General features: G+C 39.1%; 1 protein-coding gene across 1 annotated transcript; it reads left to right on the plus strand.

Annotated features, from left to right (window-relative positions):
- The first annotated feature begins 860 nt into the window (after window positions 1–860).
- Window positions 861–19,564, plus strand: LOC311601471 (uncharacterized protein). The gene is made up of 15 exons (XM_084788935.1): window positions 861–917; window positions 2,801–2,889; window positions 5,881–5,970; window positions 6,391–6,490; window positions 7,394–7,543; window positions 8,596–8,726; window positions 9,693–9,766; window positions 11,425–11,512; window positions 11,771–11,891; window positions 14,396–14,817; window positions 15,414–15,512; window positions 16,183–16,305; window positions 16,394–16,482; window positions 16,927–17,095; window positions 18,990–19,564. Exons 1-15 carry the CDS (start codon window positions 887–889, stop codon window positions 19,086–19,088), a joined length of 1,875 nt encoding a protein of 624 aa, XP_084645061.1. The 5' UTR covers window positions 861–886; the 3' UTR covers window positions 19,089–19,564.
- Window positions 19,565–20,040: the final 476 nt, after the last annotated feature.

The following is a 20,040-nucleotide window of genomic DNA, read 5'->3' on the forward strand; positions in this document are numbered from 1 at the left end:
TCAAAGTTCACTGCATGTATTGTCCTTGGCTGGTGTCATAGTTTGAGCCAGACCCCTGGGCCCAGATCTGCCCATCATAATGCTCTTCTTGTAGGTTTCTAGGACCCTTTGGATCCTTCTATTTCCACATTCTCCCATGCTTCTCTCACCTATAGTCCCAATAGGGTGTCCTCCCCTCAGATACTAGATGGAATGTAGACTTAGAAGAGGTAAATTTTGATGATACATGAAATAATAGATCTCAGAGGGATACAGTATAGGTAGATCATCAATCATACATAGGTGTAAATTAGACACAGTATAGCAGGGGTATAAATGATACATAGAAAGTAAACACAAGGTAGATTGATGATAGATTGTAGATAGATGATAATAGCTGAAAGGTAAATATAGGTTAGTTGGGGATGGGATAGATTGTTGATAGAAAATACAGTGACATAGGATTGATAGATGATAGGTAGAAGGTAGGTATTATATAGGTAAATTATAGATATATGCATGATGAATACATAGGTAGTCGATAGAAAATAGAGGATAGATACATGTAGACAGATGATAGAGTTTAGAAAGATTTGATAGCAAGTAGACAAGTATCTAATAGGAGATAGAATATTTAAGCTAGAGATACAGTAGATGGTAGAATACGGATAACGACGTGTAGAAAATAAACGATAGACAATAGATGATGGGAAGATGCATGACAGATGGTGGAGAGATGACATATAGAAGATAGATTGTAGATGAGAGACGACAGGATAAATCAAAGGTAGGAAGTAGATAGGTGATAAATATAGCACAGGTAGATGTCTCAGATTGCAGAAAGATGGTTGCCTAGTAAAATATTGATCTTCTTTGGTTTTAGATTCTACTTTTACATGATTGAAAAATGCAGAGAAAACAAAAGAAAAGACGAGGAGGTAGGAATTCATAATGCACTTGGCAAAGAGTCTCACAGTCAACAGATTATAGCATTGGCTTCCATTTCATTGTTTTAATAGAAATAAAATGTATTTGTGTGCTTGTTCATTTATTATTTATTTTCAAGACTAGTTCATGGTATTTAGCCTGACTTGCCTCAAACCCACAGTCCTTCTGCCTTCCCACCTGAGTATTGGGATTAAGGCCATTTTCTGACATATCCTGCCATAGTAGTTATTGTGCATAGTGAAGGCACTGGATGTTTAATTAATGAAAACGCCTGGCTTTCTTTCATCTTAGTCATCCTATTGGGTCACATATGAATAATTAGTCTCATGCCTACCATTCATAACGCTCACTTTTTACTTCTCTGTTAATTAGGGGTGCCTTAAGTCCATGCTGGAGGCCAACACTTGAAGAGCTTTGCAATTTGCTGAAGAGAATTAAAAAACTGATGGACAAGCTCGGATAAAGAACCCCATAGGGTCAGGGCAAGGCCTGTAGACATCAGGCAGCTAATACCTCTGCTCTGGCTGACAGAGGTTTGACTTAGGCCCATTTCTTCCTTGTACCATTGCTGACTTGAGAGCATCACAACCTTTACCATTCTTTGAATGGCTTAGAGGAGGGAGTATTAGTTGGAGGAGACTTTGGTCATACTATTTGTTTCTCTCCACTTACAAGATATTTTGGGGGGGGGGTGGAGGATGTACAATGCACAAAATATCCCCAAAAGCTTGCGCAAGAGTGGAACTTATTAGAAGCATAAATGGACAATAGTAATGTCCATTTATGTGGACCTGTAAGACAATGCTTATATCATGGGACACATGTAGCTAAGGACATGTGATGTATTTATGTCCATAAACATATAATCACACTCTCCTAATATTAGATGAAGCAACTATTTTCTTGACTACATTATTCCTCTAAGGCTTTCCCTATTTCTATGCCCTCTTTGTGGCTAAACATCCTAAAATACTTTCTAGGCCCTGTGTCCACTCCATCACATTGCATTTCTTCTTCAGTCATCATCAGCCAGGCCATAGCTGCTACACTCTCTATCCTACGGCACCAATGCTACACACCCTGTTCTCGTTGCCTCGTTAGTGAAGGCACTTGAATGCACTCTGAGGGCGTGTTGTGAGACTCTTGACCTAGAGTCAGAATCCCCCAGCACAAACGTTGTACACCACGACTATTTCTTTCTCTTGTGAGTAGAGGAGCTAATTCTTATTCACATAAAACATTGAGGTGGCAGGCTGTGTTACTGATGTCTTTACTGACTCAGGTCGATGAGGAGAGGTGGTATGGCTGTGAAGGGGAACAGAGGACAAGATGAGGTGTGGTGTTCACGGAGCAGACCTGGGAATGGCCTGAAGATCCCCCAGTGAAAGGCCTTTGTCCAGAAATGAAGAGTAGAATTCCAGCTTTTAGTTAGGGACTGGTGGTATGGATCCATGCAGAGTTGTTAACCTTGTCTGGCATATTGTGGATCCTAAGTTTTCACAGAACCAAATGGAAAATTGCACGTTGTTGGGTGAATTTTCAATGCCATCATTTTTAATCCGAATTGGTATTCCACAGATTAAGTCTTCTCTATGATACTAATTATAACTTTGCCTTGGTAAGGTAGCTCAGTGGTTAAATGCACATGCCATGTAAGCCTGATGACCTCAGTTCACTCCTCAGAACCCACATAAAAGTGAAAGTAGAGAACCAACTCCCCAAAGTTCTCTTCTGACTTCCACTATAAGCTATGGTATACACAAAACCTCACTTTCATTCAGAAACTAATACATTTTTTCTAAATTATAACTTTGAGAACTCTAGTATCAACTGCTCATTATCTTAATATAACATCTCTCATTTCTTTTTTGAGAAGGAATGTCAAACCTAAGGACCAATTTTGAAAAAAGTGAAGCTCCTGTCTTCACTACCTATAAAGAGTACCATCAGACGGCGGTTACGGTAAGGGTGCTTTTGTTGCATACTTCACATGTAGATTGTATATAATACAAGATGCACTACAGCACATCTCAAAGCATAGCTGGAAGACTAAAGGCCTTCAAGTAATACAACAAGTATTACAACAGTACACATTCTTAAATGAAAACCTAAGCCACGTATGGACTTCTTTCATGCTTTTATGCACTTCAATATTAAAAAAAAAGGCTTGGTAGGTATCATATAATGAAATTTGTGTTGTGTAGAGGGCCTCAAAATTATCATTTGAAGTCTTTCAATAAGTTGTATAAAGCCTAATGCTTATTTGAACTATTATAGAAGGTGACTATTCACTACAGGGATGTTTATAGGCACAAGTGCAGGGGGAGATGCCTCCTCTGCCACCTTTTAGCTTCTGTCATGTGTGAGTAACTTCCCTGGAAAACGTTATCTTAGAAAAGTTTTTCATGCCACAAACATTCTGTAAGTATGAGCACAGCAGACTTTACGCAGAAAAAAATGTTTAAAAAATTAAGGCCTCTGGAACGAGGTGTAGCTTGGACCATTATTTTGAGCCATGAAAAGAAGGTGGAGTTTTTTTTCTTTTGTCTTTTGTTTTTAATTTCAACTGAGGCTGGGGTTATAGCTCAGTCGCAGCACTTACCTAGCAGTGTCAATACACTGACACCAATAAAAGCAGCATAATCTTTTGGATTAACACATAATGAATCCAGGAGCTGGTCAGTTGCTATTTCTGTGCTACAAATATCTCCATGTGTGTGAAACTTTGGGTGAGGATACACTCAAACCAGTTTGAAACCACAGCAGGTAATAAGTGGATATGTGAAAGTAATGGTTCCATTCTATAGTGATTATAGTATGATCCAAATTTTCTACTTTCATGAGTTATCTTTGGTAAACTACTTCCTAAGAACTTATTTATCCAATCAATTTCAATTTTACTTACATAAAATTGATGATAATGTTCTCGAGTCATATTTATTATGGGTGAAGATTCTGTACTGATGTCTACCTTTTGTTCTTAAAATTGTTGATCATCAGTTAAGAGCACTGGCTGCTAGCTGGGCGTGGTGGCACACGCCTTTAAACCCAGCACTAGGGGAGCAGAGGCAGGTGGATCACTGTGAGTTCGAGGCCAGGACGGTCTACAAAGCGTGTCCAGGACAGCCAAGGCTACACGGAGAGACCCTGTCTCCCAAAAAAGAAAAAAAAGGAGCACTGATGCTCTTGCAGAGGATCTGAGCTTAATTCCCAGCACTCATGCAACAGCTCACAATTCTCTGTAACTCCAGTCCCAGAGGGTTGGACAGACATGTATGCAGGGGAAAAAAACCACTCATACACATAAAATAAACTTGTTTTTTGAAGATTGTGGTTTTCATCATGCAATTCACTTTCTTGGGGGCTTATCACCAGTATTTCTCTTTTCAAAGAGCTGATTTTTATTTTCTTTTTAAAAGTTTTTATTATTTTTATGTTTTGCTTTTCACTTCTTTCTTTCTCCTTACAATTTAATTATTTTACAGATGTCATAAAATGAAACATGCTTCTTTTGTGGAGTAGCTTATTTCACTCACTAAAATATTTGGTGACAGAATTCCCTGTAAAGGCTAAATAAGATTTACCTACTTGTTATACTACATTTTTCAGAGCCTTTTATCTGTCAGTTGCTTGGAGTATATGTTAAGCCTTCTCTGTGGTAAATAAAACTGCTAAGTTTGGCTACTCTATAAAGACAAAAAAGCTTGATGTGGCCTTGGTGGTATAGTGGTGAGCATAGCTGCCTTCTAAGAAATGAAGTTTATTTAGTGCAAGTTCAAAATTCTGCGTCCTTCCTGGATGACCACTTGGTTGTATCACTTGTGAGATGGCTTCATGGTGGAGCTGGATTTACAGTGGAGGTAGCAAGTGAGAGAACAACCATACTGAAAGCCAAAGAGTGGTAAGCAGCATCCCTAGTGACCTCCCACTAGGCTTCTCCTCTTACAGACCCCACCACCTCTCACAGTGTGCAATGGGGGCCAAGCTTTCAAGGCATGAGTGCTTGGAGGACTGGCCATATCCAAACCATAGTAGATTGTCTCCACCTTTTTGCTATTGTGAATAATGCTGCCAATAATATGGATAAACACAGTTATTTGAGGCTCTGCTTTTTTCCTCATGTATATCTAGAAGAAGAACCATTAGAGTCTATGGTATCCTCTAATATGTTGAGGACTGGTCAATTGGTTTCCCACAGCTTCTTCATTTTAACCTTTCAGTGACATTCCCTGAAAATCTTCCTAAAACTTGCAGTCAGAGTCCTATCAGGTCCTTGCTTTATGCTTACTTTAGTTTTGTTGTTGTTGTTGATTTGGGTGGCCATTTTGTTGTTGTTGTCATTGTTTATTTGTTTTTTCTGTTACTGGGATTATAATCCAGGTCCTTTTGTACCTGGCAAGCACTCTACCAACATAAACTCATACAAAACTCTCTGGCTGTGTTTTACCATGTATTTTAACTTATAAGTTGATGTTTTCTTTTCCTTTTATGCTAAAGATAGAACCCAGGTCCTCACAAATACTAGGGAAATGTCCTACCACTGAGCTATAGCCTCAGCCCCCAAATTGATATTTCTATGATAATTTTGTTTGGAGACCTTTTGCTTACATTTCACATCTCAGATCACATCAAACTTCAAAAAATCCATGTTATCTGTGTTCGTATGTTAAGTGCACTTTTCATGTCTAAAAATTCCCACGTTTAGTGTTAATTGGGTGCACACTGAAATTTGTTTAAGTGACACATCATTTGATAAATATCTCATGCCTAAGGTTAAGTAGATTCTGTTGTGTAGGAGGAAGAATTTAATTAGGTATGGTCTTACCTTAACGATATGTAAGAAATGGAAAACATTTTCAATGTTCTATTATAATTATTTATGCACTTAGAAATAAAGCTATCATTTTATTATTGGTCCACTATTGAATTATGTTATTATTCTGTCTTTATTAGTCATTGGAAAACATTTCAATTGTCATGGACATAGATGGAAAAGTCATTTTTATATCACAGAATGTGTTACCTCTTCTTGGCCACCGTCCAGTAAGTTCTTCCAGATTCTGGAGAAGCGGGTCATTATGGTTTCTTGTTTACGGGTTATTTCCTTTTAGCCTCATATAACTCATTGGTGTCCAACCAGGCCCATATTTCATCATCTTCTCCACTGGTTTCAGTGTTAAGTCAATAAAAACAAATTCTGGAAACAGTACATGGTGGTGATTACAGCGTTGGTGGTCTCTGAGATGGATAGGAAAGGCTTCAACTATTTGAAGTAGATAATGCACAGGAAAACCCTGGCCAGAATGGGCTGTAGCATGGAGTAGTTACTGGAGGGCAATGCAAGTGGGTTGAAGCGCAGCACCTACCTATAGCCATAGGTGGGCAAGGGCAGAGCTAGGTTCACAGGGCAGACTAATAGTATTAGTATAGGAAGCAAAGGCTGTTCTCTCTCACTCTCTCCAGGAATATATTGTGGGAAAGACTTTATTAAATATTATTCCTGATGAACAAAAGGACGAAATATCTCAGAAGATCATTCTTCATCTTCCTTTGGCAAATGCAGGTATGTATACATGGCTTTGTTTTGTTTCAATTTGATTTTGGGTTTTGAGTGACCAGTAACACTCAGTTGAATAATTTCTGTCTCTCTTACCCTTAGCAATTTTTGTCAAAAAAATATCAGGTAATATAGCTGATGATCATATATTCATTTAAGTTTATAGCCTATAATTTCATTCACAACATTTCTTACATTAAAAAACTATCTCCTCTGGAGGAATAGGGAGTAGTAGTTCATGGGCCCTGACTCTCAGCCAAGGAGCTAGTGACATTTCGTGGATACTGGGGGAAGGTGAGTGGGTTTTCTTCAATGACGTGGTCCCTGGCTGGCTGAGCATGCTCTGTCCCAGTGGTTCTCAATCTTCCTAATGCTGTGACCCTTTAATACAGTTCCTCATGCAGTGCTGACCTCCGACCATAATGTTATTTTCACCAGTACTTCATAACTAATTTTTCTACTGCTGTGAATTTTAATGTAAATATCTGTGTTTTTCAATGGTCTTAAGTGACTCCGTGAAAAGGTCATTTGTCCCCCAAAGGGTTATGAGTAGATGTGAAACTGGATCTGGGAGAGTTTGGGAGGCATGGGACATAAACTTGACCAAAATATATCACATGCGTATATGAAATTATCAAAGAATCAAGAAAATTATTTTATGGAATAATCATCCTCCACTCTGTCTTGTTCTTTATCCTAAGCCCTAATTACAGAAGTAATTCTCTGATTTTAGTAGTGCTATATAAATACCAGTATACTAGTCTACAGATACAACAATGATAGCTCAGTGAGTACCAGTGTTCATGGGAAGAAAGTTGTGTTCTTTAAAATGTTCTTTTAACTAAGGAAGACTTTCATTGTCTGAAATAATCCCACAGACGATATAACTTTGCCTCTTGCTCTCCTTAGTTGGAAGTCTTGTTGAATTTTGCTGTTGGGTAAGAAAAGGAAATGCATATCGAAATGCCCAGCAAAGACATGCTGGCAGAGGCAAATATAAAAAAACCAAAATGTATGCCTATGTGAAATTCATCTTGCACCTGCAGAATTATTATGATGGTAAGCAATCCATCCCATGATATATACATGATGACCATGTGTGATGTATTCCCTGATTGCTAGCATACATGTTCTTGTATTATTGGCCTTTACAAAACATCTAACATCAATATACTCACAATTTATGGCTATGCCTATTAGGCATTAAAAAAATAGTAGTGACTTTTATAAGGTGGTCCCATATAGAAATATGGTAGATTACATTGGTAAATGATGGCTGTCTCACCTTAGAAAACAAAATATTTTTAAAACTTAATTAAAAAAAAAAAGAAAAGGTTAATGCACTGCCAAGCTTAAAGGCAACTCTATGAACACCTAAAGTTACAAATGGATTTTGTAGCTTGTAAATCATACCACAGATTGAATTACTGGTGGGGTTGGGGGTCTAGAATTCTAGCATCCTATCAAGGACCAATATATAAAATATAGACACTAAAGTTCTGTACACTAACCTGGGGAAAGAAGTCATCTCTCTAACATTTTCACTAGACAAATCTATGCTATTTCCACATTTATGTCATGTATGCTATGGGGCCTGATGTTTAATTTTTAAGGTTTAAGGATGTGCAAGCAAAGAAATTGACATATAAAAAGTTAACTACTTCAGAGCCATAAAATATACAAGACCATCAGAGGTGAGGTATAGTTTGTGCTTCAGGTAACCAAATGCTAATTAAAATATTTCTCATGTTTCTTAGAAATTAAAGGTGAAATATCTTTAAAACATATGGATAAATGCATGCACACACACACACACACACACACACACACACACACACACAGTTCTTTCAGAGACTTCCACAACAATCAATTGAGCAACAGCAAAAGACTGACCTCAGCACAAGTTTACATTTGGTTTTCATATTTTGGTGATGACCATCTGGGGAATCTGCAGAGCTTGGCTGTAAAGGAAAGAAGACAAGAAAAATACTATGGCTCAGAATCTTGAAAACTGCCATTGGGGTGGCAAACAGCATTGTGATGTATTATTTATCTGGCACCTTGTTTATCCAGTATACTTTTTAAATTAATTGACATTGTGTCATCTTTAGAGTCATTTATAGTTTGGAGGAAATATGTTCCTAACAGCAGAAACATTCGGTCATCAGCTCCAAGGCTGTTAGAGGAGCAACAGTACTATCTTGTGGGAACCATTACTGTCCTTCGTAAACAACCCGAATCGGTGAGTATGTTTTATGTCTCTCCCACTTTGAAGAGCACATCATTTTTGCTTTCAGCAGCTGGACATCAGTGCAGAAAGACTCAGTATTCAGTGAGGAAAGAGCAGTTGTATATTTTGTTAGGAGGTGAATGGCAGGAATCTGGACTGATTACAGTGACATGGACAGAATCTCGAGGATTTGGCACGAATGGGGGCACTACCAGCAGATACAGGCATAAGTAGAACACCGTGGACAGGGCGGTGTTGGCAGCCTAGATGAAGACCTCTGGCCTGTGGTACATGATCCTCTTGTGGTGGTGTAGCAGATCCATCACTCCCACATTCAGTTTTAGAATAAACCGCCTCTCCATACTGAAAACAGTGATGAATGTTGTGTAGAGGCAAAAACTGAAGGAAGTTGTCCGTCATCTGCCATGAGAATGTAGACTTCAAAGATGTAGGACTCAGTCCCAAGGCCCACTTCCTCTTATGAGAAAGAGAAAACAAATCTTACTTGGCCGATCCATATTCCACTAGCCTTCATCGAGGCACCAGGACGTCTACTTGTGATTTACTCCAGTTTTTCTCTCTGAGCCTCTAGGACATTGTTTCTATACTGCTGGGTATTTTATAAAATAAGAGAATAGAAGGACAGCAGTCAGAAGAGTCTTTACAGTATGATGGCATAAAATAGTGAGTGGTGAAGTTGAGTGAAAATGAAATTCCTCTTCTGGATGTACTAGGCTTGGGATAAATCATTTTGTGTATACTTTGTTTTTATACCTGTGAACCTGGTGTCTTCCTCACAGTGACCTGTGGATCAGTTGTAGCTAGAATATGTAATGGATGCTATAAATGTCAAGTATATTTTAGTATGCAGATACATTTGAGTGGATATTAGGCTGGGGCTTGACTGTGGGCTTGACTCTCAAAGATGCCAACATGATGATGGCAACAATGGAAATGGATATGCTAATTTTTCTGCAGGAACACCCCACTGAAATCCAATCCAATGTTACAGTTGTTGATTCGGATGATGACAGTACCGTACAGCACCGCAGGTAAGAGGTATCATGGCTGTAAGTAATGCAGAGCTGAAACACATTTTTTACTAAAGAAATTGCATACAATAGATGATCAACTAAGGATTTCAAATGAATCTAAGATGACCAATTTGTTGGTTTCCAAATCTGTATATTTTCATGTATGTAAGGAACCATGTAACTGGTGTCTGGTGCATTATTTTCTAGATTGGTCCAATAATGGACCAATAAAAAAATATACACAGTACATCTGAGATTGTGAGCCCAACTCTTAGAACCCATGTAGTAGAAAGAGAGGACTGATTCCTGAATGTTTTCCTTTGTCCTCCACACAAGTGACATACATGAACACACATACACACACACACACACACACACTGAATAAAGAAATACATATTTTAAAAAACAGGACTATTGAAAGCACAGGTGATAGCATTTGAGATATGGAGTAAGGAGAATCAATAGTTCACAGTTATCCTCTGTCAACCCTGTCTTTACAAGTAGAGACACTGAGAAAGCAAATAAAATATGAACTAGTTGACAAAACCTTACCATGAGCATATGTAACCTGAGTAGGCCTTCTGAAACCATTTGCTTTACTTAAAATAGGTTGTCCTTGGTCTTTCTCATTGTGTAAAAAAAGTGTTCTCGTTATACCATTTGGATGTTAAGCTTAATCCATAAAGACAAAAATAGATAATATATTAAAAATGTAAAATTAATGGAGTATGAAATAAACACAATACCCAGAGATTTATCAAAACAAACATCTGAATAGCTAGTTCTAGTCCTTGAGCTAGAATTCTTTCTGTTTGTGAATGTCTTTACTGTGTTCAGAGCAGAGATTGGGTTCTAACAGTGGTTTCTCATTGGATCATATTTCTATATTGTTCTAAAGAGGTCAATTAGAACAAACAGTCTTTGGAGCAGTATTACAGGACATAGGGCTTCTGTGGGTCTCATGCGGCCACACCATTATTGTGAGCTCCTGAGTGCAGTGTTCCTGTCATGGTCCACATGACACTGTTTCCTCCCTGATCTCTGATTCCTACAGCCTTCCTGCCCTACCTTCTGCAATACTCCCTAAGCCTTGTGTGGAAGGGGCTCTTACAGATGTACCATGTATATCTAAACATGCCAATAACACTTAATTCTCTATAGCTTGACTAGTTGTGAGTTTCAATTTTAACCACTGAATACTGCGTAAATGAACTTCTCTGATGAGATCTGAGAACTGCACTAATCCATGGGCATAAAGACGAATTGCATAAAGACATTAATTTAGAGAGCACATTGATACTATGTCCATTTAGCAAGGTAATGGCAAGTAGATTCACCCTTGGGGCAGGTGAACTCCCCAGCTTTGTGTTCTTGATCAGATTTATAGTACTAGACATATGTTTCCTCCCGTGGTGTGGCCATCAATCCATTCAGAAATTGGTCGGTTGCCACATAACATTGATGCAACTGTTGCAAACATGGGCATATTTTGCCATGCCAGTCATTATTGTTGATGACAGTGTTCACAGCTGGCAAAACTGTCAATGACTTTTTTTCTCCCTCCATCAGCTTATATAACCCTGTCTAGTGCAATGAAAGCTATCCAACAAAGAGCAAGATTCCTGGCCAGTACACAACACACATTTTGATAATTCTTTCTTTCTGGCTTTATTGAGGCTTGAAAAACGACGCCAGAAGAATGATTTGCAAAGAATTTGCCAGGATGAAGCTGCGAATATGGAACATCCTAATTCAGACTCAAAAGTATGTACACTGACTGCCGTTGTGTAGAACTATGAACCTTTATCCCTCTAATGTTGTTATTTACTTCATGTCTGTTGCAAACACACACACACACACACACACACACACACACACACACACACAGACACAGTGTTGGCTTTTCAATTGCTTGAAGTATGTTATTATGTTTAAAGTGTTTGAGTTCTGCCTGTGTTTCCTATTATTTGTGTCTTACTCTTTCTCACTAGTGAAATATATCATCTTCTTTTGGAATCTCAGGTTGAGATTATGGATATTCAACCAGCCACTCGACAAAGGCCACTAGGAACAAATCAGACCAGGACATCAGCTCCGCTGAGCACAAGGAGAAACATAAGTGCCACTACAAGCAAGAGCACAGGTACAAGGACAAGCCTTTCTTCCACAGGTTTTACACCCCTGACATCGAGTAGGTACAACGAGCTATTTGGAAGTGGATGAAATAAATCAGATGACCTTCAAGGTGGTTAGGAGGTTTAAAATAGTGTTCTGTTTATAACACTGTGAAATCACAGGTGTCATGTCCAACTTTGCTCATTTTCTGTAAATCTTTGATATGATGATTCAGAGAAATACAAGTAAATATCTTCTCATAGATTCAAGCAATCACTGATCTTACACATTTTAGAAACTCCAGTTAGAAATGTGCAGACTCTCCTTTTTTCTGTTGAATTTGTATTACTCACTTGCTTTTGATTTTAATACTGCAGACATTGTGATAGATCTGTCTTTGAATAAATAACACTTTATTGTTTATGTCCTTGCAGTGTCTTAGTGCAACAACATGTTTTTGTTGTTAGTTTTGTTGATGTTTTGACGCAAATTTTTTATGTATTGTTCACCCTGTCCTAGAAGTCAGAGCAGGCCCTTTAGCTCCACTCCTGAGTGCAGGGATGACAGAATTATAGGCATGTGTGTTGCCAGGACAATGTAATGGAAGTAGCAGTGAAGGTGGTTAATCCCTCCAAAATACTGCTGCTCCTTTTATGTTTCTATAACAAAGTACTAATTATACCATTGTATAAAAACTGCAACACTTGAGACATGGATCTCATTGCAGATAACTTATATTGTGACATTTTTACTTATTATGGTTAATCTTTCTTTTCTCCTCAGTTTCAAATGTAGGTTTAACTTTCAAATAGTTTTAGTAGCACCACTTCCATTATTTCTGTAAGTTTCAGATCTCTATTCCAAGTTGTTCTTTGAAAACAGCACAAAGGTAGGTGTGTGTGTGTGTGTGTGTGTGTGTGTGTGTGTGTGTGTGTGTGACCATTTCTAACATTTACATGAAGAGTGATTGCACTTAACCTACTTATCTGAAATTACCTTGTAGGGTTGTTCTGTGGAATTATATTCATTATTGTTAAACCAGCTGTGGAGCAATCCTTATAAGATCTTACAGCTAGCCTTTCCAGTCAGAGGAGCAAAGCCAGATAACCAGCAACAAACGTTGAAATTTAGCAGCATCTGGAGTGCTTGCTATGGCTTACTGATATTTATTTTTTCATTTGGAACCAGAAAATTGCAAATATATACTATTAAGATGCAAAAATGATTTGGAAGTGATTGATAGCAGAAAAGTTTAGTCAAAGCTCTGAGCACTGAAACTGTCAGGGAACTAGAATTTTCCAAAAGGGCTAAAATGGAATATATAAAACTAACTGAATGATTGAAGTGCAATTTGCTTGTATCCATAGCATTGTTGTGAAGTGCGCATCCTGAAGCTGCATGGAGCAATTGGGAGGTATCTGGTGGGTCACTCTGCCTGATCCTGATGCTTATATTTTGTAAATGTTTTTCATTTTGAAATAATTTTGGACTTAGAGAAAAATTTCAATGCAGTACTCAGGAGGGAGAGGCAGAAGGGTCAGGGGTTCATGGCCATTATCTATGCCATGAGTTCAAGGCCATCCTGGGATTCATGGATGTTGTCACAAAAATAAAATAATTTGAATAGAAAGAGCAATACACGGGAAAATGGACAAAAGCAAAAAAAATCTACCCATTCCATTGTGATGCCCTTAATGTCACACATTACATAATCAAAACAACATTGGTTTCATTCTTATTACCAATGTGAGGACTTTTTCATCTGTCTTCTTTTCTTAGAAATGTACAGTTAGCAAATTTCATGTCACAGGAAACAATGGATCACTTTCATTTATTCCACATTATGACTATATTGCCAATTTTAATCCCTCCATCAGCAGAAGGACATCTGGATTGCTTTCAAGTTTTTGATAATTATGAATAATGTTACTACAGACATTTTTTCAGAGGTTTTCCGTGGAACTTTCAGTTTGCTTGCATAAATTTCTGCCTATGAGACTTAGAGTCATTTGTGACTTATTTCAGCTTTAGTATTTAGAGGACACCCAACATCATGAGGTAGAGCCGAAAGGATGTTGCCATGAAAGGTTACTATTAACTGGGCTGGATTTAAGCACCAGTATAAAATGGGAGGTGGGCAGAGAGAAATTCAGATATATTTGTCATTAAGTTTCAAATATGAATGAATTTTAAAAAATACTGTCCTGTAAATGATTCCTAGTACCTGGCACATCTCCTTTTTTTTAAGATTTGCATTTGTTTATTTTATGTGTGAGTGCTTTATCTGCATGTATGCCTGCATCACAGAAGAGGGCATCAAATTACAGTACAGATGGGTGTGAGCCACTATATGGTTGCTGAGAATTGAACTCAGGACATCGGGAGGAGCAGACAGTGCTCTTATCTTCTGAGCCATCTCTCCAAGCATATCTCATCCTTAAACATGAGATTAAACCACAATGTCCTGTTATATAACGATGGCACATTTTATTGTTTTAGTCCCAATCTCCTCTATGGTTGTTCCTTCCTCAGGTTCTGGACAGAAGTGTACGACAGATTCAAACAACATGGACATGGAATTAGAAGTGCCTCCAGAGATCCTTTTAAATGACAGCCAGGAAGAAGGCTCCCCAGAACAGGAAAGGAGCAGAGATGAAGATGAGAATAAATCACTGGAAGAGGCAAAGACCTCCAATTCTAAGGAACAGAATATCGATGAAATGATTGTACTTTCTAGCTCCTCATCATATGAATATTACTGTGAAATAACAGAAGACACCGAAGACAAGAAAAATGTTAAGACCCTAGAAACCGTTGTAGGCCAAGGCCAAGGACATCAAAAGGCAGCAAAGACAGCCTCAACAATCCCAAATACAAACACACAGCATGTGCGCCCAGTGGCAGTAGTGGAACCCACAGTGCACATAGATCAGTCAGCTTCTGGAGTAACTGAGGTACATCTCAGTTTTTTTCAAGTACATTTTTTTTTAACCTCTAACAATGTTAAGCTTAAATTCACTCTGTTTGCTCAAGTTTGCTTTATAGAAAGCATGATCTTTATTTTTCAAAAACATATATCACTGTTTCTAATGTCCTAGCTTTTCAGACACACAAGAAAATCTATTGAACCCTTAAAAACAGGCAGGTTGGATGTTCTCTAAGGCAAATCACACCCCTTTTCTTCTCATCTCGTTAAGTATACAAGGACGTGTTTTTGAAAGGCCTTCTTGCCTTACATGGATTTTTGGAGTACCATGAAATTTCCCTGAACTATTTAGAAGGAAATTTATACGAATAATTAAACTCTCAGTGTGGATACAGTCTTAAATTCTTAAAACCATCAATAGCGGGTCTTTAATCTCCCTGTGTACAGGAGCTGAGGAGAGCCCAGCCAGATCTTAGCTTCTAGATATCTAAGGTTCCCTGTGGGATTGCTGAGCCCTTCTTTTCCATGTTCACATGTGTTTAGTGTATTAAGGAACGGCATGAACTAACAGCAGGTAATTTTGTGTCCTTACAAATGCAACCAATGAGATCTTTTCAATTACAGAATCCACTTTTGCGGCAAAGGGTTGCCGTACTCAACACCCCACGAATAAGGACACAAGTTTATGATTTGACCATAACCAGAACCTTTGATGAAGAAGAGGTATGGAAAGTTTAAGTTTATAACTGAAAGGACATTTCATTTGTATAGGAAGTCTGATTGGCTTTGTTTATTCAATTCAGCCTACCCCATAGGCTGCAGTTGAGTTGCTCCAGAGAATTAAACATATCTATGCTAGGGAGACCTTGATACAGGCTCAATGCTATACACTTGCTTGTGCAGGTGTTTTGGATGTTCAGAAATCTGTGACTCAGAGGCATGTCTGTGACTAGTGGGCTACCAAAGCAGTCAGTAGTCCCCATAGCCCTGTATGCATATAGAGACCAGACTTCCATTAGTTTGAGATTCATTTAAATGTACATTTCATTTCTGGGGGGGGGGTGCTTTTTCAAACATCAAGTTACTTTTATAAATTACCCAATCCTACTCTAGGAACCTAAGGTCAAGATGCCCCAACTAACTTATCTTGGCTTCTGTTAAACTGCCTGCTTATGCAACCCTCAACTCCAACTAACTGCTTATCTTAGCTCCTCCTTGCAGCTGTCGGGTGTGTTTTTTGTTTGTTTGGTTTTGGTTTTCTTTTTTGCCTTTAAAAGCTCCTCGCTTTCAATTCTTTGCACTACACTTAAGTCCCAGTCGGCTGGATTAAAGTCTTTGAATTGTCTATAAAAAGTTACTATCATGTTCGTTTTTGACACGTCAATATCTGCAGATCAGAGAACGAGAACAATGTATATATGAGTTGGCCCAGCGTATTGAGATGCTTCGCGGCTTGTATGACCCGCCACAAACCGGACGAGGACAAGCGAATCGGGCATGTCGGCCACGAGAACAGGTACAGGAGCAGCCAGAGCCTAAGATGTCAATAAGTTCATATATGGTACCCCTGTATTTTTTTTAATAACGCTGTTGGTTTTGTGTAGATGGTGACTGCTATTAATGACGTGGGGAGAGGCCCCATTAATTCTTATGGAAATGACAATTCTGAGCATCCACAAAATCAGACAAATAGGTAAGAGACAGATTGACTGGGGAGAAGGGTGGAGGCCACTGCTTTTTTCCTTGTTCCTGCCTGTATAGTGCCTATCTCAGCATCTATTAATAAAATGGAAGATCTTCCACACAGAAGGTTTAGACAAGACAGCCTCAAATGCAGAGATTTCCCATCCAACCCTTGAAATCATTGGCTTTATTCCTCAAGTTCAGACTCTTTGCACGGGGTGTTTGTAGAGAAGTGTTTATTGACCATAACTAACTCCCGAGTTTCATGTCCATTCTTCACCTTCTCTGGAAAGAAGGCATGGGAAATGAAAACCAGGGAAGTAGATGTAAGATGTTTGCTACTTGCTGTGAGCAGCCAATAACATAAACCTGGATGAGCTTTTACAGGTAACCTGGAGAACTCCATATGAGCCATCATTCTTTGACCTGTGTAACAGCTCCAAATTTCTTACAGACATAGCAGAGATCCTGTTGATTGTACTCCTCTACTTCGGCCTCACCCATCAACAAGGTCACATCAAATAATGACAGTGCCACATCAGCCATTGGCAACAACAGGTTACCCACCATCAGAATCACAGTACTCATCGGCAAGGCCACAGGACCCACCAACACTGTCACATGTAGGTGCTTCTCAATCATCTGAAATTCATAAATCAAAAATAACTGAAGGTCATTAATCAAAAATTCCTGGCCTGGGGGACTCAGGAAATTTCATGCAGTTATGAAATAATACCATGGGCCACATTACAGACAAACGTTGTTTAGTGTAGGTGAACTTGTGGCTCTACAGTCTAAGAGGGAATCTGTATGATAGAGTTGAAATGCCCTATAGCTTTTTTCTTTTGATCTGGGACTCTTCTTCATAAGGAGAATGCCCCAGCAATATGTTCTCTATTTGGTATGCAGAGTTGAAAGCATTATCAATTTGAAGGAAGTCACACATGTGATGGTAGAACTCACTGCTGAGTAAAACCATTGGGTTTTACTGCAGTAGTAACAACTACAAGGATCCTTGTATGACTGAGCTGCATAAATGTTTCCTAAATACAGTCTGACTTTCAGTCTTCCCCAGCCACACCTCACTTTAGTGCCAAGCTCAACACTGAATCCAGATTCCTTACTGAGATTATACATTTTGCAATACTGCAATACAGTCTAGAACCTACCTTGGATATGTCTCATCATATTGAAAAAGTTCCTTAAAATTCCCTTTGCTGAATGAGTGTACTTGGCATTTATCTATGGAGTTGCCTTATGTTAGACAGGGCAGACACACCTTGGGGACCATCTTTAAGGGCTACACTTGCAGAATTAAAACCGGCCCTGATAAAAATAACCCAGCAGATTTAGCTCTTCATGTAAAGTCCCAGCTAGCCCTATAAGGAGCAAAAACATTCAATCTGGCAAAGAAGCAACACATCAAAAGTATTTTCATTTTAAATGTTTAGAAATTCTAGATAACTAAATGTGTAGTATTTTCATATACATGCTTTGACGAAGTGAACCATCTGTGTCACCAGAAATTGGATCCCTATAATCTCATACCGAGATCAAAATGGGCAAATGGTCTGACCGGCTCACTAGCAAAGTAGACTCCAAAGGTAGTCCTTTTCGTGCCCATTACCAAGACAATGGCATCCTTGAATGGGACTCTAAGAATCAGAGTTGTCACAAAATTGATCTGATAGTCCAGGCAGTGAATGTAGGGTTTCTACCTCATTGGGAAAGAGGTAGAGTGGGAAGGGCAAGAGTTTCATCCTGAGGACATAAGACTCTGACTGGGCCCCTTCCTTTCTGCTCACTCCTGCCCTGATCTTCAGCTGTTTGAAGCCCAATTCCTCCTGAATCTATTTTCCTCATTCACCCCATTTGGTTCCACTTACTGGGTCCTGTATCACTTCAAAATAGAGTCAAAAAAGAGTTCTACAACTGATACCTGTAACACTGCCTTTGTGCTTGTCCTCCTCCACTTCCTGGTGGGAGCTGACATCTTTACTTCCACTGTGTAAATGCAGGAATGACTTAAATCCAAGGTTACAGGTGAGACTTTGGCTAGACCCGACTTCACAAAAGCTGGGGAGTGGAGGGCCAGACACAGATGCTGCAGACTAAAAGGAAGTTTTGGGTTCTCAGGACTGCCATTAAGGCAAGGGGCATCTGTAAGAAAGAATAGTACAGGAATCCTAGCTTTCCAAGCTCTCTTTCTGTCTCTGTCTCTGTCTCTGTCTCTGTCTCTGTCTCTGTCTCTGCCTCTGTCTGTCTGTCTGTCTGTCTGTCTGTCTGTCTGTCTGTCTGTCTGTCTGTCTCTCTCTCTCTCTCTCTCTCTCTCTCTCTCCCTCCCTCCCTCCCTCCCTCCATTCCCCCCCACACTCTCTCTCTCCTCTGCTAGTACCTTGTAAACCAATAGTGCAAAGACACTTGTCAGTGGCTCACTGGCTTAAAATAAAGGAATACTCCTATCACCACAGAATATTTCAGTTTACCACTCTCCCTGCTTTTTTTTTTTCTTTTCAGCATGCCTCTTCTGATTACCTGAGAGAGACCAGGCAGCCTGGTCAAGGCAATTCTGCATATTCTCTGACTGAAGAGAACACCATCAATCCTCACCCCTAAGGGGAAGATGAGGCAGAAGACCTAAATCCATGGTCTATGTGGGAAAGGGACATACAAGAGTCCCTGGATGGGAGAGGGTGGGTGGGTTATTTTCTTTACTCACAAATTTAATTTTTAGTTGTTTCTTAAGCATAATGAGTTTAATGGAAAGTAAGCTGCAAAAGCAAACTATTACATCCAGATTAGTGTGTGATAACCACTATTCATTTCCATCTGCTTGCCCCACACTTTTTCAAGTAAACGTATATACATCTGTGCTTTTGCTGGGGCAAGCTGCCTTCAATGGGCAGAATTCTAGGGTACTAATGTTTTTGCCAAAATAAGAAATGCCACAGAGGTTTGAAACGCAGAAAAATATTGCTCCATCATGCCCTTTCCCCCAAATCTTGGGCCTTAATTTTGATTTATTCATATATGTCTTCTGTGGTCCTATGCCACTTTGTAACCTATATTCCAGACAACCAATTTGAGAAGGAATATCTGTTCAAAAAAAGGTATGTCTTTGCTTAATAAACACTATATTGTACTGCAAATCTTGTGTCTGTGAGGCGGACTTTGAAATCCTAGGAATATTACTGACTTGGTAGACCCACACTTATGTCCTGATGAAGAGCCTATGTTCTAGAGAGAAACATTTCATGCAGTACCTGTTCCTAGCACATTGGCCTGTTTTCTACACTTACAGAATCCAATAGCTGGTACCCTGCTCTGTGGCTATGAATATAGGCACCCTTTTCCCACCTACAACCTTTTTGGTTGGTTGATTTGTCTTTGTGTGTGTGTTATCCCCATCTTACTTTTAAAGACAGTGTCTACTACCGCACCTGGAGCTCACAAGCAGGCTAGATTGGCTGGCCAGTACAGTTCAGGGATCATCTCCCCAGAATTGTGGCCACAAAGGTGATTTTGCTTGTTGGTCCTGTACCAAGAAGAACATTTCCACACTATATTA

Source organism: Acomys minous (assembly GCF_964271855.1).
Source record: "Acomys minous genome assembly, chromosome: 7".
NCBI lineage: Eukaryota > Metazoa > Chordata > Mammalia > Rodentia > Muridae > Acomys > Acomys minous.